Source organism: Stigmatopora nigra, chromosome 1, assembly GCF_051989575.1.
Source record: "Stigmatopora nigra isolate UIUO_SnigA chromosome 1, RoL_Snig_1.1, whole genome shotgun sequence".
NCBI classification, from domain to species: domain Eukaryota; kingdom Metazoa; phylum Chordata; class Actinopteri; order Syngnathiformes; family Syngnathidae; genus Stigmatopora; species Stigmatopora nigra.
Window position 1 is genome coordinate 26021737 of NC_135508.1, and position 23908 is coordinate 26045644.

The 23908-nt window shown below is 40.3% G+C and overlaps 1 protein-coding gene across 3 annotated transcripts in view; it reads right to left on the reverse strand.

The window, feature by feature from the left end:
- abcc4 (ATP binding cassette subfamily C member 4 (PEL blood group)) overlaps window positions 1-23908 on the reverse strand; it is a 91401-nt gene that overhangs the window by 29951 nt on the left and 37542 nt on the right. For all 3 annotated transcript variants that reach the window (XM_077714170.1, XM_077714164.1, XM_077714176.1), the window contains 13 exons: window positions 15002-15251; window positions 14709-14816; window positions 12621-12710; window positions 12335-12526; window positions 12095-12189; window positions 11942-12028; window positions 6293-6389; window positions 2808-3008; window positions 2606-2743; window positions 2245-2282; window positions 1130-1233; window positions 897-1043; window positions 713-792 (listed from right to left, as the gene is read on the reverse strand). In XM_077714170.1, coding sequence (XP_077570296.1) covers window positions 713-792; window positions 897-1043; window positions 1130-1233; window positions 2245-2282; window positions 2606-2743; window positions 2808-3008; window positions 6293-6389; window positions 11942-12028; window positions 12095-12189; window positions 12335-12526; window positions 12621-12710; window positions 14709-14816; window positions 15002-15251 — 1627 coding nt within the window. The remainder of the gene's footprint in view (window positions 1-712; window positions 793-896; window positions 1044-1129; window positions 1234-2244; window positions 2283-2605; window positions 2744-2807; window positions 3009-6292; window positions 6390-11941; window positions 12029-12094; window positions 12190-12334; window positions 12527-12620; window positions 12711-14708; window positions 14817-15001; window positions 15252-23908) is intronic.

The following is a 23908-nucleotide window of genomic DNA, read 5'->3' on the forward strand; positions in this document are numbered from 1 at the left end:
TTAATTTGAATAATGGACAAATTGAAATTATATGTGGACTCCGGTATGGATAGAAGTGATTAAAAAAATGAAAATGTTTCTGAATCTTTGAGTATTGAGATTTGTGCTATTTGAATTTGTCAACTGAATAATTATCCAAATCAATTGTGTTAGTAGTTGAAATTACAAAAGGAGGGAATATTGGCAGATTCATGGAATAAGGCTATAAGCAGTTGTCCGACTTGTAGAACATGTTTTTGTGGTTCTTATCACATTAACCGGTGAGGTACCAATTATTCCTGGGAAAATGCATTGCACGACTTCTTGGAAAGTTTTTTTTTTTTGCTGCATCAGGGCAAGCAGTCATTTTGACTGATTTGACCCAAAATGTCACATTATCATAAGATATAAATATTTTATGTAGATATTTATTTTTATTTATAAAATGCTGCCATTAAAGGTGAAGACTTCTCATCTAACTCAGACAGTGTCTGTCTGATCTTTGAATAACCATTTACCCAGCGAAATGGTTTTTGAATGGGATGAAACGAAATTGTAGGATTCCTCAAATCTTATCAAGGCAATACAATAATCTGTACTGCCCAGTACAGTTTAATACATCTAGGACATCATTATATCACACAAGTTTAGCTTAGCTAATCAATAATAAGGCAAATATAATAATCTTACAATTTTGTTCTGTTGACTTGAGTGCAGACTTTTAATTTTGTACCTGAATGAAGTCCACAAAGGTCCATGGCATAATGGAATCCAGCTGGCCAATATCCTTCGAAAACCTGTTTAAAACTCTGCCTAAAATCACAGAATATATAAGCCAGAGACATTTTTCACTGTGTTTGAAAATAAAAACTTTTCTTAACATCTCAGATAGATCTCATTTCCTAGAAAATTCTCACCTATGGGGTGACTGTCAAAGAAGCGCACATTAGTGCGAAGGATTGCGGTAAACATGCTGTCGTGCAGCACCTGTGTACTTCTCACCAGCATGTTGAACATCAACAAAGTCCTCAAAAAACCAAAAATGATTGTGGCTACTGTCAAACCTGAAAATTAGCAGGAAAACTCTTGAGTCCCCACATTGTTGTTGTGGAACATGCAAAGTGCAATTAGCTGACTTTGTACAATTTACCTCCATAAATGCCTAAGTAGAATTCAAGGTCCAGATCTTTGTAAACGTTGGTAAAATTGTGGCTTGTGGTGTTGCTACTGTCCAGTTTGCTTTGCTCTTCGGCCCTTTGATAACAATCACAGTAAGGCCAGTAACGCACTTTTGTTCTTTGATAAAATGCCAGATAAAGCGCACCAATACACAACTCATATTATAGCAATAAAATGGCAATTGAGCTCATTCTTAACTCATTGTCTAACATTGACAACATTATACATAAAATCCATTTAAAGTGAGAAGAATGGTTGTGAATGGCTGTGATATAGTGCCATTGCCTGAGCTGAGAAAGAATGTGGCCTTTTCCAGTCCAAATGGACATCTAGCGCCGGCCAATGAGTTAATATATTAGCAACTAGACGCAAGATCAGGCCGAAAAAAATGGAGCCCAGATTTTGGAGCTGATCTCTGGGTAGAGCTGTTCTAACCATCCTTTGCCTCAGTTCAGATGAGATTTTTCTTGGCCTCACACTCTGAGCCTTAACTAGAACTGTGCCTGTGGTCATCCATTTCCTCAGTTTGTCTCATTGGAAACTGACAGCTGAAATCTCTGAACTAGATTTTAGTAGTCTTTCACTAACCAGGATGTTGAACAATTTTTTTTCAGGTCATTTGACAGTTGTTTTGAGGTTTCCATGTTGGCACCTTTCAGATGCAAAGCGGAGAACAACTTGCAACTGATGACCTTATATACTCTTTTTCATGATTGGCTTCATCTGTGTATGTAGGTCAAGAGTCAATGAGCTTACCAAACAAGGGAGCCCAAATTTATGCACCTGCATAAACCTGTTTAATTATCGCATTCTGTAAATCCTATAAACTTAATTTCATTTCTCAAATCACTGTTTGTCTGCTACATGATATGTTTAACTGAAATTGCTGATCCAAACAACCAATGATATATATAAAAAGACAAATTTTGAAAGTGAGCAGGGGTACCAAAACTTTTTCATACGACTGTATTCATGTTTCCAAAAAAGGTAAAAAGAGCTGAAGAATACATTTTCGGAATTTGATACTGAGCTAAACAGTTCAGTGTTGTCAACAAAATAAATCCAACAGTGATGAATTTTACATACCAGTATGCCAGCCACCAGTCATGAACGATGTACGCCACCTGAGAAAAGCAGCATTTTTGAGATTTCTCCATCCAAGTAAACTAATTAGTTTTATTATTAATACTGTCCTTTTCTTATCTTATAGTGACCAGCCCATTAGGCTTGTGAAAATCCCAAAATGTAATCTTTGAAGTCAGCAATGTCCATTGCTACTTTTAATTAGAAGTGAGTTTGCTCAGACACCCTTAGTAAAGTTCCGTCTCTCTCCGTCTCATGCTGTCTCTCTCTTTTGCTCGCTCTGTCTCTCGCTCCCTCGCTCCTTCCCCTTCCCCTCCCTATCTCTCATTCTAAATCAGAATGTGGGACTACGCACTTTCCTTACCTGAGCCAAAACATTGAGGAGCATCACAACCACCACAAAAAAAATGCTGGCACCAGCCTGCATGTACTTCATGTACATACTCAATCCGATGGATCCCTGTGCGCGACTTTCTTCGGCTACAGTCAGTACTGGTTCAGGCTGGGTGTGAAAGTGATGTCGTCAACAACTGAGCTGTTTTTACCAACGTGTTCATGAAACTTACCACAAAATTATCTCCATCCTGAACAGAGTGCACAGAGGAAGTCTGGGATCGAATTGAGTTCTGGGACAATGTACGGCTTCGGGACGATACATCTGAGAGAGATTGATGAGACTCGTCCTCCTCGTCTTTCTTCAGAAGTGAGGTGAAATCTACTCCAGACCGCTGAAGTTCTGTGTACGTCCCTTTAGCCACCATGTGACCCTGGAACAAGTGAGTTTTTTATTACCTTTCCCAATAAGTAAAACAGAAACACGAGTGTCTGTTAATCTCCATTTTTCTTCAAGAGAACTCCGGAACAAATTATGGGATTATTATCAAATTTGCAGCAAATGTCTATACTATTAAAAATGAAAGAGGTGATTAATTTTGAAACACAAAAGGAATTTTGAAGTAGCTACTGTTATGAATAATCTGTTATGAAAATTAATTTTAGGTTTGAGACATTCGAGTTCCCTCACCACAAACTCACCCTGATTGAAGTGTCTGCCTCTATTGATGTTTCATTTGAGTAGACTAGTCACAGGAATGTGCGAGCACAGGATATAGCCCTGGTGTTTGTTTCACAAACAATTGTTCTTGTGTTCTACTGTGATGGATCAAAACTTAAAAGAGTGACACTAGCGTAAAACTGAATTGATCAAACCAGCGAAGGAAAATGAATGTTCCTTTTATACTGAAACCCACATACTAGTATTGAAATTAACGCCCACTTCTACCTGCTGGAAAATTGTTAAAAAAAAACGGGAGTCAGATTATCAGAGGTTTTCTCTTGCAAATAAAGGATGTTGTTTTGAAAACTGGCCTGAAACTTCATTTGTGTTTTCCGTGTTTACTAAAACAGAAATCCTCCAGAACAGAAAAAGAGCACGCAGCGTTGTGAGTACGAGGTTGAAAATGAACAAATGCCGACTGACTTCACGGACAGTCTTTTTGGGCACTGTGTTCTCTTGAATTTAGTTTCATTACTGTGCGAGCCAGGGTTTTTTCAAAGAAACATATTGGTTTTATAATTTTTAAATGGTTAATATGTGTTCTGAGAAAGATTACTCCACACAAACACTGATAAGGCCTCTATTTTTACTGTGTGACCAACTGGTAAAATGAGTGGATTGAGCACATTTACAAGTTAGTGGATGCAGCCGGTAAATAGTCCATTGAGTTTTTTTATTCAAATATTATAGTGAAGACTGATTTGACGAGTGGTTGGCAAGTATACATCATAGTTTGGATATTGTGGGTTCAATGACTGGTTCCTTTTCTCGTTGAACTCTTCCCAAGAGTCTCAGGACGTGACAACAAACCCACTTATGGGAAAACATTGTTCAATAAATGGACAATAGGTCTGCATGGTATAACACGGTAACATTTGGAAGTAAAAACGGACGGGGCTGATCCTGTTACATGTAAAAAGGTACAAGAGAATGATGCCGGTCCAGCCCGGCAGACCCAAACGCTTTGAGAGAGTCGGCTGGGAAAGCATGGCGGCGTATTCTATCAGAAAAAGTTTTAACTCCAATCTCCTGCAGCTCTTTAACCATGTCTAGGAAGTGGCGAGAACACCGAGTCCATGTGGAGTATTCAGTCAGCAGTTTTTTTTTTGTTTTTGTTTTTTTGCGGTTCAGATTGATAACTTTGATGGAACTGTGCAGAGGCCCTTCACAATAGCCATTGGTCCTGGTTGAAGTTTTCCAAATGCCTCAGGCTCAAGCCAACTGGCTAGATTAATATAAACAAGAAAGTAGCTCTTTATGGTTGTTATATTTTTGTCTATTTACAAGTGTGGTTCAAATTGTTAACTTTGATGGAACTGTGCAGAAGCCCTTCACAATAGCCATTTGTTCTGGTTGAAGTTTGCCAAAAGCTTCAGACTCAAGCTATTTGGCCAGCTTCACCTAAACTAGAACATTGTTCTTTATGGTGGTTATTTTTTTGCTTACAAATCTACAAATCTTCATGTCATAAACACGAATACCTTGTTTAATTAACAGGGTTCAGCTTAGACCTGGGTGATAGATCAATAAAGATAATTATCATTACAAAATCATTGTCAGCAATAATGAAAACTCTCAATAATATTTAATGAATTTAAACTGCATTTATACTACACGAAAACCAAAGAACAGGGGCCCTGACGCGATGTGAATGCTAGTTCCAGGCGGACGTGCAGTAAATGTAGAAAATTTTAAGCTGAAGCTGTTTTAGCATGGTGAGAAATAAAGGCGCTAACAGAGAGCATGAAAGCAAAAAGACTCTCTCTCACTCCCTCGAACCATCTCTTGCTCGCACCCTCTCGCCTTCCTTCGGTCCATTCCTCTGCTGAACGGGAACTCACAGATCTAACGACAAGGGTGAATAATTGGCTTGAAAAACGTCAACTACATAAATGCCAACATATCTAAGACTATCTGTATGTACTTCTCAAGAAGAGGAACTAGTACCCACAAGGTTATTGTCCAAGGTAGATAATCAATATAGTCTAAGAATTTAAATACATAGGAATTACTCTTGACTCTCAACTTGTCTACAAACAACAGAAAAAACACAGAATAAAATTAAATTCAATTTATCCAATTTTAGGTTCATTAAAAACTATCTAACTCATGAGTCAGCAAAATTGTAATTTGACACAATGATCATATCACATGACTTACTGCTTGTAGTTTTATCCTGTGGGGCTGTTTTGCTAACAATGGAACTGGTGCTTTACAGAAAGAAAATGTGATAATGAAGGAGGATTAACTTCAAAATTTTCAAGATAACCTAAAATCAACAGCCCGAAGATTGGGTCTTGGGTGCGGTTGGGTCCAACAGGACAATGACCCCAAACACATAAAAAGTGTTAATAGAATGACTAAATCAGGCTAGAAATAAGGTTTTCGAATGGCCTTCCCAAAGTCCCTACTTAAACTTCATTTAGAACTTGTGGACAATGCTGAAGAAACAAGTTCATGTCAGAAAGCCATCATATTTAACTGAACTGCACCAATTCTGTCAAGAGGAGTTGTCAAAGATTCAACCAGAAGCTTGCCAGAAGGCAATGGCCACCAAAAGTGCCTAAGTGAAGTGGAAATGGCCAAGGGACATGTTACCAAATATTAGCGCTGCTTTATGTATATTTTTGACCCAACAGATTTGATCACTTTTTTTTCTGTTCGTAATAAAGTCACAAAAGAACCAAACTTCATGAATTTTTTTTGTGTGACAAAGAAGAATCCAGTTCCAATCTATCAGAGTAAAATCAGAGTTGTAGAAATAACTGGAAACTCAAGAGAGCCTTGACATTATATTCTTTATAAGAGTAAGTACAATTTTGACCACAACTGTAAATTCTGATTCGTTCCACGATCCTCACACAACTCCTAACTGTGACATCATTGTGATAATTATCGGCAATGACTGATATATATTTTTTTTATTGTCATAAAAGTTTTTTAAAATACCCAGGCCTAAATGAGCTCATGTGGAAAGTAATAGAATATACATACCTCTTTTAGTACCAAAATTTGGTCTGCTCCCTTCAAGTACTGTAGTTGGTGAGTGACCAGGATCCGGGGTTTGTTCTTTAATAAGCCACAGATGCACCTGGGTTTTTAAAATATTATTATTTATTAATATTTATATGTATACATATATACATATACACATATACACATAGGATTGGATAACTTTATTCATCCCGTAATAGGAACGGCATTTTAGACATACATAGATAGGTAATAAGTAATTAAATAAATACATGAATAAATATATATACACATGCATATTCATACGCCGTATTCGGCTACTGTCAGTACTGGTTCAGGCTGGGTGTGAAAGTGATGTCGTGAACAACTGAGGTGTTTTTACCAACGTGTTCATGAAACCTACCACCGTATTGGCGAGCCGACTCAGTCACGCGTACACTAGTCATGTTTTTCGATTATTTCGTGCTTAATATCGATTGTCATCATGCGCCTTTTCTTCGCATTATCTTTCATTGCACTGGCACGTGTGGACTTCTTGTTTTCCTTAATTCTGCACTGATTAACGCAAAAAAGCTAGCTACCTTGTTGCTGAATGTAGTTAAATAAAAACACATTGTGGCAGAAACATTAATACAGCCAGCCATTGTAAATGAAATGTGGCCAAAGAGATAATTAAATTGGCTCTCTCAGATACCAGATTTGCCAGACGTATTGATGACGGAACTTGAAACTCGTTTTGGAAAAGATGCGCATCAGTAAGAAATTTGCCTTGTAACTTGATGGGTGGAGGGATATTAGTCGACATTGTAAGCTCTTGGCTAACGTGCGTTTTGTAGATTGAGAAACCATTGAAGAAAACTTCAGGAGAGAAAAATCTTCAGGAGAGGAATATCACGTTGCAATAGCTTGACAAAAGTGGGCTTACATGGGAAAACGGCACAGGCGCATCAAAGGCTTCATAAGTAGGCTCAAAGAAAGAAATCCAGATGTTACTTTTACGCACTGTTTTTGCAATGTGAGGGCCTGATGATATTGTGTGCATAGTCAACTTTGTGAAAACGCAACCATTGAAATGTCGCTTATTTGCATCTTTGTGTGAAGAAATGGGAGCAGAACATAAGGTCTTATTGGTCCACATGGCAAAATGCTGGTCCGTGTGTATGGGCTGGGAGAGGTACTTTAATTATTTCTGACAAACGAGAAGTCTGATTACTCGAAGCTGCTTGCAAGTGATGAGTGGTGGATACTCGTATATAAGCCGCACACTTAAAATTGCCTTAAAATTGTCGGATTTTACAATTTCTCGTGTATAAGCCGCCCCCTGATTCTCACCTCCATATTCATGGCTTACAGTGTACGAGTACAAATATGTTACTTTGAAAGGAAAATCTTAACAAAAATCATGGGACATGTAATTTGTGAGATACTGTATGAATTAAACCATAGTAAGTAAATATGTGTCTTTGTAAATGCAAAATATCAAATTATATTCAATTTGAAAAAAGAAAAAAGTCTATCTTGATAAAAACTGCATGCTTGTTATTGAAATAAATTACTCTAGTTGTCACTTTTGGATAAGAGATAAATGTACTTGTTTGATTTAAAAATTGGGTTCGCTCATTAAGAGGGATACAGAGGAATCTTTCTCGAGTATCACTGAATACCTCGAGTTTGTCCTCTGGCTTGACAAGTGATTTTGTTATTGTCCATACCCTGTTGAGTGACTGTTAATGATATTTGTATTCTAGAACCTGGATGGGAGGGATACAGATTGATGTTAATGAAATTTCTTTCAAAGTTACTTTAGGGGGGGGAGATGTAAAATATGAATTGTGTTCTTATATTTAATCTTGCAGCCTTCTGTACTCATATGAATTTAAAGTTACTGGAATATAATTTTATTTACACCTATTGGTTCAAATGTGCACTACACCTTTTGTTGTGACCACCTCATTTTCTTTTTTGTATTCCCGCCTAAAGTTTGTCTCCGCCTACCTCTATTAAATGGTTTGCTGACCGATGAGAGGTTGTATTTGCGGGAGACTTCCAGATGAACGTGGGCTCTTTCTGCCTGCTCCCCCCTTCTTAGGAGGGGTGGAGGCTAGAGCAGAGAACAATGGAACAAATGGGGAGCGGCCATTTTGAGAAGCGTTCGATAAGGCTCCCCCAGATAACCTCCATCGGCCGCAAGTCAAAAACTACTATGTTGCCTAATGCTTCCTCTGTATAGAGATTATAGTTGGGGCCCCATCCTTAACAAAAATTCCCATGGGAGGCAATTTTCCTCCATCCGCTGTGCAGCCCAAAAAACTGTGAAGTGAGTCATTTCATGCCCAGTTGTGCTGATCAGCACAGTTTTCCCTTTCTAGGCATATCAAAACACAAACGTTTCATCTTTGTTATCAATTCTGGAGAGGGGATAATTAACAATCTTGCGGTTGCTAATAATCTTTTTTTTTTCATGAAATTCGGCTGGCATCTTTTGCGCAATTTTGGTTTTGTGCCGCAATGCGAGATAATTTCTTTTTTGGAACCTGCTGCACCATCCCTGTGAAGATTTAAAAGATGAAATCATTGGATACTTGCCAGACTATGCCAACTTTAAGGCTTTTAAGTGGAAGGTTAAACTGGAAACTTGGTCACCTCTCTGCCTCAGCTCATTGAACCACTCAAGAAGGGCTTCTTCTATCTCAAGATTTTGGGCAGTTTTTGGTCCCCTCTTGGCCTATTTTGATTTTTGCATAGAATGAAGTGTTGAATTGTTTCTCCATCTTCTAACATTACTTTCATTAACTCCAAAATGTCTTGCTGCTTCATATGTGTTGCTAATTTATTCTGCATACCTTACAACTTTCAGCTTGTAATAATTTATGTAAGACATTCGAATTGGTCTTTTTTCTCCAACCATGATTATTATGGATTTCTTTTTCCGTGTTCCCAAAGGTGAAGACAAATTCGAAAGAGAATTCACATGAGGGGTATATACAGGAGGTGTGTCCGTATGGTATACGGGGGATTTCACTAGCTCTGTGGGTGGGTCATATAATAGCATTAGATACATACATATTGCGCAGGTATCAAGGCTGATATTTTAGCGATCGAACGCAGGACCTAACCATACCATCCTGGACACGGCCTGTTCCAGTTGCTTCCATCTGGCAGACGCTACAGGTCCTACAAAGCACGGACAAACAGGCTCAAGGACAGCTTTTTCCCAACAGCCATCAGGACTCTGAACCTGCAGCAACACGTGACGTGACGACAACACAAATCCCTTCTATGAAACTAAGTCGCAGTGAAGTAACAGGAAATTCTTTTGGCGTGGATCTGCCTTCCACAGGCTGACTGAGGGAGGGTAAGTAAGAAGACTGTGAGAGGTAAGTGATCCATCTTATTCTTGTTGGCATCGGTGAGCCAACTTGCAGTCGCCAGATTGATGGCGCTCAAGGAAGCGGAGAGCTAACAAGGATGAATATGTCATAAATAAATGTCGTAAATGGGTCTTGACTGGGAGGACGAACTTGTGGAGAAGCACTATACAATTTCGTCATACGCTGCTGAGGGTATGATCACTACTAGGCTTTTTGTCAACTCAATGATGACGACAATGCCTATGTCTGATTTTCATTTCATTTTTTTCATTTTTTTTCAGGACCTTAAACCAGCCTTAACAGTACTATTGGTATGTGCTGACAATGTAAACAAGCCAATATGTCAAAGCAACTCACGTCTGTGCAGTCAGAACTAGAGTGGGACAGCGACACCGTGAGCGAGCGATGGCAAGCACAAGTGATTTTTTTTCACCTTTTATGCAAAATAGGGTTTTTATGCGCATATAAGCCAAACCTTCGATTCAGTCATTATTTTTTTGTCCGACAAATAGGAATATAAAATATGAAGTAAATATTGTATTCCATCATCTAAAATGAACTGAACACACGGGTGCAAGGCTGAAATGAAAACCTGCTTACAAGCACTGATAAAATGAACAGATTCCGTTTAAAGGTGCAGCTCTGGCTACAATGTGTGCAGCGTGGCAAACTTGAGATGTTCCCGCTCACTGAGAAACGTCATGTTGACAACACTGCTGTAATGTGCGAGGTGATTGGCACACATTTGAAAACTCTCGAGAAGTTGGGAGACTGGGAGCTGTTGGGGAAGAGCTTTGTGTGTGTCATTCTAGCATTCATGCCCGGATATCCATTTTTTGTTCATCAAAACAGACCCAGGTTTCACACTAAGTGAGTATTAATACATTTGGAACGTTTTATTAACTATGTGTATTATATCTACTGTGTTAGAGTGTAATTTTGGTTGGTGGTGTGCCCCAGACTTTCGTAATTGTAAAAAATGTTTCACGGCCCGAAAAAAGTTGGGAAACATTGATTCTAGATGTTATGATCTTCAATACTAAAATGTGACATTATTCAGTACAGACAGGTGCGCAGACGAGAGAGAGAAAGGACAGGAGAGAGACTTGACGGCAACGCGCTCGTAACATAAACTTTAAATTGAACTTAAATGGACCTAGGTCACTATACACACACTGAAAAAAATAAGTTTAAATCTTACGTTACACTGAATTTAAACATTCTTGTGCGATTGCTGAGGCAAAGATCGTTAATGTATTCTACCGCGGCTTTCGAGTCGGAACTTGCTGCTTGCATGCCTCTGAACCCAGTTTTCGTTTTTAAAAATTATCAAACCAGCCCGACTCGGTGTTCAGCTGCTGTCTTTTTCAAATGCCTGTTTTTTTTTTTTTAAGTGTAGATTCCGCTGGCTTTTTCCACAGATTATCGCTTCGGTCACGTTATCTCCCGCTAACTCCTTATCTCTTAGCCATATGAAACGAAGGCTCTCGATCTCATTATGTCACTGCGCACCTTGGAATTGATGATCAACCCTTCATTGCACTGGCTTGCTATGGCCTGGAATTGATGGTTAACCCTTCATTGCACTGGCTTGCTATGGACCTGTAAGGATTATTAGGACCCATTGTTTTTCCTTTAATTTTGCACTGATTAATGCAAAAAAATGCAACATGTACAGCTAGTGCTTGTAGATAGATAGCGAGGGAGATACAGCGAAAAAAAAAAAAGAGATGCTATTCTCATAGGCAGCCTCTCGCATGCTCGGCTACCCGGAAGGCCGCAACGGGAACCATCTCGTATGCTCGTATCTCAAATTTGACTTGTATCTCCAGGCAAAAATTTGCCCGGAATTTTCCTCGTATCTCAAATTTCTCATATGTTGAGACACTCGTATGTCAAGGTATTACTGTATATATATATTTGGACCAACAAAGTAAGGTACTGAAGATATTTACTGGGCCTGAGTCCGTATTCTGAGGTTACACTATAGTGCTATCAAAGAGGAAAAGCCCACCCCAAAGCATTATGGTCAACACAACAGGAAAAGTTTCCTGTCTGCTTTCCAACAAATTATTTCATCTTTACTAATGGCCTTTCTTTTAATTGAGATCTGTTTTGCCTTCCCACGTTACCGATACTTTAACCATGGACAAAAAATAGCTATAATCGCATTGGAAAGTATTTTTAAAATCATACTATACTAGAGACATAAACCCAAAGTGTTACAAGACCATGACAAAGTGAATGTAAATAATTCACTGTTTACTCTTTTTTTCAGGGGGGTGAATGACTTTCTTACTGTTCAAATAAATGTCTCCCGACTTCAGCATCCACAGCACTGAGAGGATCATCCAGGAGATAAATATCAGCATCTTGATACACAGCTCTGAAGAAATGAAGAAAGAAATGTTTATTACACAGGACAAGAACTGATGCATGTGTCATGCTCTACCTTGCAAGGTTAATTCGGGCTTTCTGCCCCCCACTGAGTGTGGCACCGCGATCACCAATCAGCGTCAGGTCTCCCTCTGGGAGAAGCTCCAAATCCTGTACAACAGTGGACATTCATAATTTATCTCACATTCTCAAACACACTAAAATAGACAATGTTTTTCAGAGTTGTAGGTTAATTATAAAGCTGCTTTCCACATGTCTTAGTAAAAGAACTCCAACAATCACCTGACTTGCTCACCCGCTTTAGAGCACAAGCTCTGAAGACTCTCTCGTACTTGCGCAGATCCATTTCTTTTCCAAATAAGATGTTGCTGCGGATGGTGCCGGGAAACACCCAGGGCTGCTGGGCTGCATAGGTTAGTTGGCCTTTGACCTTCATCGCCCCTTTTTCAAGAGGAAGCTCCCCTAAGATGGAACTCAACAGCGAAGACTGGGCCAAGCAGGAGAAATCATCTGATGTTAATTCAGAACCTTTTTCACATTTTAATTTTCCTTTTTTAAATGAATTAATTTATAAATGTTACCTTCCCTGCACCTACAGGTCCAATAACAGCCAACAGCTGTTTTTCTACTAAACTGAGTGTGACATTCTGCAAACATGGAGCATCAAGATTCTGTGGAGGAGGCACACAAATTCAAGAAGTCATGTCCACAATAACGACTTGTAATCATCATTTAACTCTTATTTTATGATGATAATTTGGCCATACACAACATCTACAATAAGGAAAAATTCAGTAAGTAAAGTGATGGAAAACACTTTGATCATGTGCATCCTGGAGAAGAGAATCTTTTTTAACTCTTTGGCTAACAATGACATCGATCTAGGTCTAATCCATTTAAAGTGGACGGTACTTTTTTTTTCGTTCACTGCTATAACTCCCACTTCAAAAGGATTGGTCATCTGCTACTGATGAACTCATTCATGTCAATTGCATCAAAGAAAGTGCTAATAAAGAGAAAAGACATATAATTGAATGTACCCAATGTGTAATATTGGAAAAAATGTTAAATAAAGCCAATGTTTCCTAAAAGTAGGCCAAACTGCTTCTGTCGGACGTGTTTAATTACACTATTACATTCAATTATTAATTTTCTGAACCGCTTATCCTCACAAGGGTTGTGGGGCGTGCTCGCGCTCAGGCCAGCTAATTACAGGCGCCAGGTGGGAACACCCTGAATCGGTGGCCAGCCATTCACAATATAGTACTAATTTAGCCAATCAAATGTGAGTATCCCATATTGTCCCACCTAATTGTCACAGATTGGCTACCCACTTTAGAATGAATGCACAGCTATGAAAGAAAAACACTTTGAAGGACTCAAAAAGTGAAGCAGGCTTAATCAGAGAGAATGAAACTTTAAGGTACACTAACTATACAAGTGTGTACCTATTTTCATAGCTATATTTTTGGATGCATCAACATTCATGAGGCGCATGGACATCATTATACAATGTTTTTACATATACGATATCTCTCAACTTATGTTTTCCCATATCTTACACTTGTTTTTTAATCATTTCAAAGTGTACGCCATATAACAACTTTTGTACGAGATTTCTTTTTTAGATATGAGATCAACATGTTTTGAGCATATATTTCAATTCTCAATATTCATTATTTTTCCTAATATCTTGCAGCTGTCTTAATAATTTGCTAACGTTTTACCCAAATGACTGAGAAAATGTTCGGCTGCCCTTTACGGCATTATGGTTGCACCAAGTTAGGTTATGATTTCTCATTATTCCTAGAGAGTTCTTGCAATGTTTGAGAAAAGTATCCTGATTTAGGTGATCAAAATTAATAGTTAAAAAGTGGTTTACATTTTACTAAGTACCGTAACAAATAATGTACAGTGAATGATTTAATCGATGCCAGCAACGAACAACATCAGTCTTTTAGCAATTATTTCTCCATAATAGAGGAGATATTAACATGAAATACTCATATTGTGCAAATATATGCTAATATGTCAAATCTATCTTAAAGCATATTTAAACAATCGCGAAATGGTTTTATTATAAGCTGCAAAAAAGCGTTAAAGTCTCCTTGTGCCATGCGATCGGATGGCCACCGATTCAGGGTGTCCCCCGCCTCTTGCCCGGAGTCAGCTGGGATAGGCTCCAGCTGCCCACACGACCCTAATAAGGATAAAGCAGTTCAGAAAATGAGATGATACGAGTTAAATAGTACTTCAAATGCCTGGCAACTGAGAAAAAAAACTACACAATTGCAATCTGAAAACAGAAGCAAGAACGTTAGCGAAACATAAACTGCCTAAACTTTGGCTCACAATATTTTATTGCTGTCTGTCAAAGAAAACGTTTCAATTACACATTTATTGTGAAAAAAAAAAAAAAATAAAGACGTATATGACACATTTTTAAGTTTTAAAGTGTTTAAAGTTTTAAACATTTTTCGGCATGCTATTTTCAAGTAGACAATCACAAACAAACAATGTAAGTACATAATTTGGGAAAGTTATCTCTGAACAAAGTCAGTCCGAACAGAGCTGATAAATCTTTTCTCTCCAGGATTATTGAACTTTTAAAGAAGATGAGTGCAACAAAAAGTGTGGTGAATTGTCTTTTACTGTTGAACAGTTCTAACCTTGTCCCAGTAGCACATCATGTCTTGTATCTCTATGGCATAATCTTGCTTCTCCACAAGTGGAAGAGAAGTGTTTATCTTTGTTATCTCGTCAAGCAACAGAAACTCCTTGAATCCAACAAACAAGAATGTAAGCCCGTTTATGCATTTATTGCATGCATCAATACAAGCATAATTGTGTTAAAACCTTTATAAGGTTGAAAGTTTAGTCAGGAAAAACTATAACATTCCATAAATTGCTCTAGTGCTGAAATTACGAGGTGCCATAGTTCAAATTTCACACTGCAACGCACCTGAATCCTCTGAACGCTGACCCGGCTCTCAAAGAGCTTCTCGATTGCGCTGGGAAAGAAGAGCGTAACAGTGAGGCGCACAGCCGTGTACAGTGACACCGTAACGAAGACCTGACTGGCTGAGATTTTGTTCCCCAAAAGCACATAGAGGGTGAAGGTGATGAACACGATGATCTTGCTGGCGCAGAAGAAGGAGGCCATGTTGAGGCCTCGCAGATATGAGCTCATCATAATCTGCTGGATCTCCTTCCTACAGACAATGGAGGAATATGATACTGGGAATGATGGGGATGTGAATGAGGAACACAAAAAGGGAAAAGGCACATGACTAAGACTGATAGGGTAAACATAATAAAATACATTTCAAATTCGGCCAGTCGCTGTATGATGCTGACAGCTTGACTGTCTGTGTGGGTACGCACTATATAGTGAAAAGGCGGACGTGACTGATGCGCGTGCACACATCATACTTAGCGGCATGACAATATTAGCAATGAATTATGCTGTTTTACTCTACTACCAGTGACCGAGGATGATATTTTAACAACTATTAGAATGTGCTGACATGGTAAACGCTATGAACACATCTATCAAGGCTTCGCGGCTGGCCAGCCAAAGCACGTTTAACTACGGTAAGACGTGGCCGGTTGTTGGGTTTATTCTGTAATTATTCTGTAATTATTCTGTAATTCCATCCATCCATCAATCCATCCATCCATTCCTTCCAACCGAAACCTTCAATCTAAAAACAACATTCATTTAGATTCTAAATGAATGTTGTTATCTGTAACTTGTGATTCTAAAATTTAGAATAACAAGTTACCATACTGTGATGCAGTATGCCAAGATGCTCTCCACAGTGGCTCTACAGAAGGTTACCAATAACTGAGTGTCCAAGTTGTTCCTCCCGAATACCCTGAGGAAATGAGGTCGTTTCTGGGCCTTCTTCTCTACTGCCATGGTGGTTGTAGACCAGGAGAGTTTATCCGTGACGTGGACCTCCAGGAATTTAAGGGACTGGACCCTGTCTACACATACTCCATTTATAAAGAGTGGGACCAGATCTGTGCCGTGTTTGCGAAAGTCCAGGATTATTTCTTTAGTTTTTGTAGAGTTCAGTGTGAGATTGTTCACCGACCACCAAGAAGACAGTTTGTTGACCTCATCTCTGTAGGCCGACTCATCCCCTCCTGAGATGACTCCGACCACAGTGGTGTCATCGGCAAATTTGATGATGGAGTTAGACTGGTGGGTTGGTGTACAGGGGGTACAGAAGAGGACTCAGTACACAGCCTTGAGGGGAGCCAGTGCTCAGTGTAATGGAGGAAGAGAGGTGGGGACCAAGCCTAAAACTTTGTGGTCGGTTGGTCAAAAAGTTTTCTATCCAGCAGCAGATGGAAGAGGATAGTCCAAGGTGGGAGAGTTTGTCAGTCAGAATGTCCGGTATTATAGTGTTGAAGGCACAGCTATAGTCAATGGAAAGCATACACGTAATTTTCATGGTGCTCCAGGTGGCTCAATGCTGTGTGTAGAGCAATGGCGATTGCATCATCAGTGGACCTGTTTGCTCGATAAGCAAACTGGTGAGGGTCAACTGAGGGAGGGATTGTATTCCTGATATGGCGGGCGACAAACTTTTCAAAGCACTTCATGATCACAGGCATGAGTGCAACAGGCCTATAGTCATTCGGTGCTCGGTCTTTTGGTCGCCGGTTTTTTGGTCGCTGCTCTTCTGGTCCCCGTTGGTCGCCGCCGGTCTTTTGGTCGCCGTTAGGGTTGTCAAATGTACTTTGATATTTAACCCTAACGGCGACCAAAAGGAAGGCAAACAAAGGAGCGGCAACCAAAAGAGCGGCAACCAAAAAAACAGCAAACCAATGTCCGGTCAAGTAGTCATTCAGGCAATGGTTGGCTTTTTGGGGACAGGGATAATGGTGGCAGATTTGAGTCAGGATGGAATGATGGATTGTTGCTGGAAACAATTGAAAATGTTTGTGAAAACTCCAGCCAGCTGGTCAGCACAGGCTTTGAGCACCTTCTTAGGCACGCCGTCGGGGCCATCAACATTCCTGGTGCTCACAAACCGCATTACGAGTCTCACTTCATGTTCCTGTAACTTCAGTGTACAGCTGCAGGGTGTTGAAACTGGGTCTGATTTGTCAGTCTCAAAGCGGGCAAAGAAACGGTTCAGTTCCTCAGCTATTGAGGCATCTATGTTAACAGACATATTTTTCATTGTAATTGGTAATGTCGTATTCCCTGCCACATCTTCTTTGGGTTATTTCCTGTGAAGAGCTCAAGTTTCTTTATATATGCTGCCTTGGCCTTTTTAAATGCCTCTCTTCAGCTCTGCTCTGGCAGCACTGTATTATACCTAGTCCCCTGACCTGAAGGCAGTGTTAAGGCATTTGATGAGTGCCTGTGTCTCCTTGGTCATCCGGGATTTTTGTTTAGGAGATTCATGTATCCGTTTATTAAGTGTGAAGTTGTCCGTGCAGTTTTTGAAGTAAGAAAGTACAGTGTCCGTGTAGCCCTGGAGGTTATCATGTTCGAACAGTTCCCAGTAAAAAAGGTGCGGGAAAAGCAGTCCTGCAGCTGAGAAAGGGGGTCCTCGGGCCAAGTTTTTATTATTTCTATTTGTGGCCATGTTTGCCTCCGGAGTGGAGTGTATTCGGGGGTGAGAGATAGGCAGAGATGATCTGATCCAGCCAGGTGAGGGAGGGAAGTGGCTCAATAAGCATGTTCGATATTCGAATAAACATAGTCTAGTTTTGTCTTTATACACGCTTTGTTCAAGTCACCGGCGACAATATACTCTTTCGAGGAGGTCAAGCTGCTGATTGTTTACAGCCGTTAGCAAGAGGTTAAGTGCCTTGTTGACGTTAGCATCCAGAGGGATATAAATCGCCATTACTATAACAGCCGTTAGCTCTCTAGGTAAATAGAAAGGCCTGCACTGTATCGCCAATAGCTCTGAATCTGGGGAGCAGTGAGTGTTAATGAAGGCGTCTGGGATTTGTGGGTGTAGCCACGTTTCCGTGATGAGAATAATGTTGCAGTTCCTAAAAAAGCTGTTGGTAGCAATCTGAAGTTCCAACTCATTCATTTTGTGGGTGATGGATCTGGCTTTGGTCAAAGATACTTGGAAGCGGTGCCCGGTGTGGTTGCTGCCTTAGCTTAGCAGCTAGGCCCGCCTGGCATCCGCTTTTTTGCTTTATTTTTCCTTTGCCGCCTCCGACATACTCTGAGTGGGCTGACCATTCACGGAGATCCCGGAGTTCTCAAGATATGCTCAGGGATATCGTAGGTCCGTTGTGATGGAAATATTGCATCTCCTTCCGAGAGTAATTAAATCCTGGCGTATCTAGAAAGAGTGTACCTCGCAGATGTTAGTAAATAACGAACGACACCAAACTGGAGAGCTTAGAGCCGCTGCAACCGTCCCCGCCGCCATCGTGGATCTAATGTAATGCTATGCTAACACACGTTCCAGAAAAAAATGGTCAAAACATAAAAGAGACGTAGGACTGATTAAATCAGCAAAACTTTTGGAGTCTTAAACCTAACCTGAATCTTTCAAGACGTGTGCGGTACCCGTTGCAACTGTAGGCAGAAAGCGGCAATAGACCAACCAAAATTTCAAGCAAAAAATAATCTCTAGATACCAGAAAAAAACGAAGATACGAAAAAGCCAGGTGGCCAAGACATGAGGGGCTGTTTATCATTTTATTGCACTGTCTTTTTTGCCGCATCCATTTCGTGTATAACAGATATCTAAGGGGCACGGGCGGATCGTTGCATTTTTTAAGTGTTTTTTTCCCGTCACTCAGCGCGAATGGCAGAGTGATCGCTGTTACGAGGGGTAGCATATATTACTTCTCATTGGCAATTAGCCGTGCGTTATCCTATTGTGAGGACATTTGTGTGCATCATTAGGGGAATATTTTGAGGGAATACAAAACAAATTCCAATCCAAAATCCTGTTTTTGGTGTTTTTTTCCAGAGGGTTGGAATGAATTAATTTGTTTTCAATTTATTTCGATGGGAAACGTCGGCTTGAGTTACGAAAAGCTTGTCATACGATCTCAGTCTCGGAACGGATTACGATCGTATGTCGAGGTACCACTGTAGTTTTTAAGGCTGATTGGAGGTCTTGCGGTCGATCATTAAAACATCAGCCTTGATATCTCTGTAATGTGTATGTCTACGTCCAGGCAACACAGAAAGGTAATGATTGTACATTTGGGATTATGAAATAAAACAAAATCATGCTTTGATTTTTCTTTTTATTTCTTGTTTGAAAGTGACAACTATTGCAGTGATATACACATTGGAATGAATCGCGATATTTCGACATTATAAGCAATATGGCCGCCAGGACATCTTAAACTTCTGGTTAGCATTAGTTTTTGTCAAGATATGAATTTTTCAAATGTTGGGTTTATTCTGTATTACTATTATACATATATATGTAGTTATTCCTTTCTTTGTTAAATTATTCTTCCTATTGTTCGGAAAGTGCTCGAGGTCATAAACAGATTGTTTATCCGACATCTCATCCAGTATCGGGCTCCGAGGACGCAGCAAGGACTCGGGATATCTGCCACTTCCATAACACTCGTATAGTGTGCATACCTCGTGACCCACTTCGGGGTTCTTTATGGAATTGTTATATGATTGTTAGGTCAAATGAAGGCGTGATTGTTTTAATCCAAATGCCTTAAAGCCGTACGCGAAATACTGTTCGAGAGGATACGTGAAGACAAGAGGCTTTGCTGTATCTTCCCTTAAGGTCCTTATCCATGATGCAATCTATTTAATTAAATGTCAATAATTGAATAAGATGTCTGCCTGCAGTTATTGATAATTACATCAGAAGGGTAATTATTTATGAACCTATCATTCGGTCCTTCGGAGCGTTGGGTGTATATACCGGAGCGGGAACCCAGGCGCTACTGTTCGACATCTGGTAAGTGACCGTGCGCACGACGTCTTCAAAACCCTTGGTGGGCTGGATTTTTCGACGGGGGCGCATGGATTCTCGACGGTTGAAGACTTATCTTGCTGGAGCGAGACATCTGGTGCGATCTCTGGTAAGTCCGCGTTAATATCTGCATGTTGTGACAGAGTTTCCAAATGCGTTAAAGGGACATTGAATGTGAAGGCCCATTCTGGGTAATGTGACTTGCGTCCTGGGTGACGGCGATAAAATCCCTGTGTTTATACTAGTCAATGGCCGGTTCATTTTTGGGGCACTTTGCTGGAAAGCATTCTCTGTGTCTCAAGGGTAGGCGCGAATATATTGTAAACATTGTATGGTGTTTGTGTGGTTTCTGCAGCAAAATTAAGATAAGCCTAAGAAATACAATCGAAGGGGTAAAAACAAAAAAAAAGTTAACTGTGTGAGGCACGCACTTACTACAAAAAAGTAAAACAATGGGGAAAACGTGTTGTAAGGCGGGTTTGGATGACGATCCAAAAATATGTCTACCATGTAGGGATTGGAAATTTGTGGAAAGACAAAGCGCTTTAAAATATTAGACAGCTATATTTATGGATAAATAAATATGGGTTTGCTGGCCAGCTTGAAATGCATGAAATGATAAAGCTGCAGGATAATATATGCACTAATGCATAGAGGTAATATACATACATACACATACACATACACATACACACACACATATATACATATACATATACACATACACATACACATACACATACACATACACATACACATACACATACACATACACATACACATACACATACACATACACATACACATACACATACACATACACATACATATACATATATATATATATATATATATATATATATATATATATATATATATATATATATATATATATATATATATATATATATATATATATATATATATATATATATATATATATATATATATATATATATATATATATAATATGTGAATGGATAAAAGTGTGACAGCTTGTCCCACATATTTAAGACCGAGGCGGCGTGAAAGTGCTGTTTGGTAAGGAAAAATAGCGGGGCCTCCTCGGCTGACGGGGAAAATATTTACCGAGATAGGTGACGGAAGCGGAGGAAGTTTAACAAAAATAGAGGCAGAAGAGATGTGGTAAAGTTCGACAAATATCAGAGATAATTTGGGGAAAATGGGGGTATATATATTACATGATTACCCAGACTAGAAGGTCTCTGAAAACAAGGAATGTCGGCTTAGATCGTTTTGGAATGTGGATTTTGGATATGAGAATGTTGAGCTAGAAAATTAATGGAGACACTGGTATTTGATTTGGTTAATCCAGGTATGACGTTTTTGTGATTACAATTCAATTGGGGTTTTTGTGATGCTGGGGCTTGTATAACAACTATTAGAATGGTTATTTCTGAGTGCTGGAGGTGCTTTGTTAACATAACCTATATGTACTGTCAATTTATTGGAATGTAATGGCTTATTGCAGCTTGGCCTTGTTTCGATCCCGTCCGCTAACGGGACGATGGTGTTTAAAAAGACGAAAGAAAATATACAAAATGGTCATTTAAATGTTTAGCAGGGAATGTCACCTGTGTGCTCATTATGCTCTAGACTTGCCAAATAATGTGTCGACTGCGGGAGAAGCGCTCTGGTGCAGCAGCTGCTGATTAGATGGGAGTGAAACATGTGGGCCGCGGGGCAGACGATTTGACTGTGTTAGGCTTTCGGGTGCGCGCGGACCGTGTAAACAACTAAATTTTGTGGATCCCTTCCGTGAAGACATTGCAATAATAATAATTGGCCTTGGGGGTGCTGAAGCAAACTTGAGGGCAGAAAATGGGTTTTTGCTATGTTGTTGTGCTTGCAGCATACTCTGAATATGGGGTCTTGGAAAAATATTGTGATGTAGTTGGATAGCGGAAGAAGGGTTAATTTGACTGTATAATGGTTGTCTTGTCTAAAAAGTGTTGTATTTGGGCACAGGGGAAAAAAGGCGACGCTGGTTTGTAAACAGAAGATAAGAATGCTGTTTTCGCAGCAAGAGTGGAGGTCATAGTTAGCGGCTTATGGCGTTTTCTGTTTGGACTTTTCAGAATAAGAGCAATACATGGTCTGCAAGGTTATGTGAATGCTTTCACATTCATTTTTTGGGTTTTAAACAGAAATGTGCAGTGAACCCTCGCTTATCGCGGTTAATGGGGACCGGGACACCCCCGCAGAAGGGTGAAACCGCGAAGTAGCTGGGCGCCATTAAAAAAAAAAAAAAAACGCTTATAGAAACGTATAACACGTGACCAAAACCACCACCAGGCTAATATGCTGTTCATTCAGGTGTTTTATTCAACATTAAAATGCGGGTGTTATGTTAGTGCATACAAAAAAATCACTGCAAATGTAATAAATGTAAACTTTTATTCAGAAAACTCAAAAATATCATAGCAGCAATTCAAAAACATCATACTAGTAGTCAGGATGGATCTTCCGCAGTTCTTTGGCGCGTTGTAAAAAACATTGTTATGGGGAGTTGGGACCGTTGTTTTTTTTGGTTGGTGAGGATGCCCTTGTAAACAGCCATGGCCTCATCGATGCGATTGCTGAACTCGACTGCCCTCACCATGTTATCGTCCATTTATTTGGCCTTTCTTTGGAGGTCTTTGGCAGTATTAAAGAGGTCCTGCATATTATGTAAAGTAAGGCCACCTTCGTCAGCGTCGTCGTCGGCAGCAGGCTCCTCTTCCTCCTCACTCGCCGACTTGGTCATCTCCTGCAGGTCCTCCTCTGTCAGTGGGGCTGGGTGACAGTCGATGAGATTTGTAATCTCATCAGCCGTCATGTCCGAGAAGCCTTCAGTCTGCACCAACCGAGCCAGCCTGACAGCATTATCTACGGCTGAGTGCTGAATCTCGTTGGGAGTGAAGCCCTCATAGTCCTCAGTGATTTTCTGTGGCCACAATTTCCTCCAGCAGGAGATGAGTGTCTTGTCTTTCATGCCCTTTTGGGCATTCTGAATGTTGGTTAGACACATGGCTATGTTGTAGCCCTTCCAATATGACTTCATGCTGAAGGTCTCGTCGGGCTCTTCAATGAAGGAGATGAGACCCTCCATTGTCGCCTTGGTGTAGAGGGCTTTGAAGGCCCTGATAACCCCCTGATCCATGGGCTGGATGAGGGAAGTGGTGTTGGGGGGGAAGGAACTCCATCTGCACCCCCTCATGGTACAAATTAGCTGCATGTCCTCCTGCACAGTCCATGAGTAGAACCACTTTGAAGGGAAGTCCCTTTTTGGCCAGGTAAAGTTTTACCTGCGGAACAAAGGAGTTGAAGAACCAGTCATGTGTGAGGGCCTTGGTGATCCATGCCTTTTTATTGGACATCCAGTACAGTGGCAGTAAGGCTTTGTTCTTGTTTTTCAATGCTCGAGGATTCAGTGACCTGTGGATAAGGCCGGGTTTCAGCATGAATCCTGCTGCATTGCCAAACAAGAGCAGAGTCACTCGATCCTTGTGGGCTTTGAAACCAGTCTTTTGAAGTTCGTCCTTGAAAGGAAAGGTCCGGGACGGCATCCTCTTCCAGAAGAGTCCTGTCTCATCCATATTGAAGACCGGCTCCGGGACATAGCCATTTTCTTCAATCATTTCCGGAAACACATCCTCAACATAGCGCTCCGCTGCTGCTTTGTCTGCCGAGGCTGCATCTCCATGCAGCGACACATTCCTTAGCCCGACTCGCCGCTTAAACGTCTCAAGCCAGCCCTTGCTGGCATTGAAAACCGGTCGTGGGCTAGTCTGGCTTGAGGGACCGGGCAGAGGATCACCTTCGTCGACGTCTTCTTCCTCGTCCGGAACGCTGAGGTCGTCGTCACCACTCTCAAGCACCATGGCGTCGAACAAAGTTTTTGCCTTGCTTCGGATTAAGTT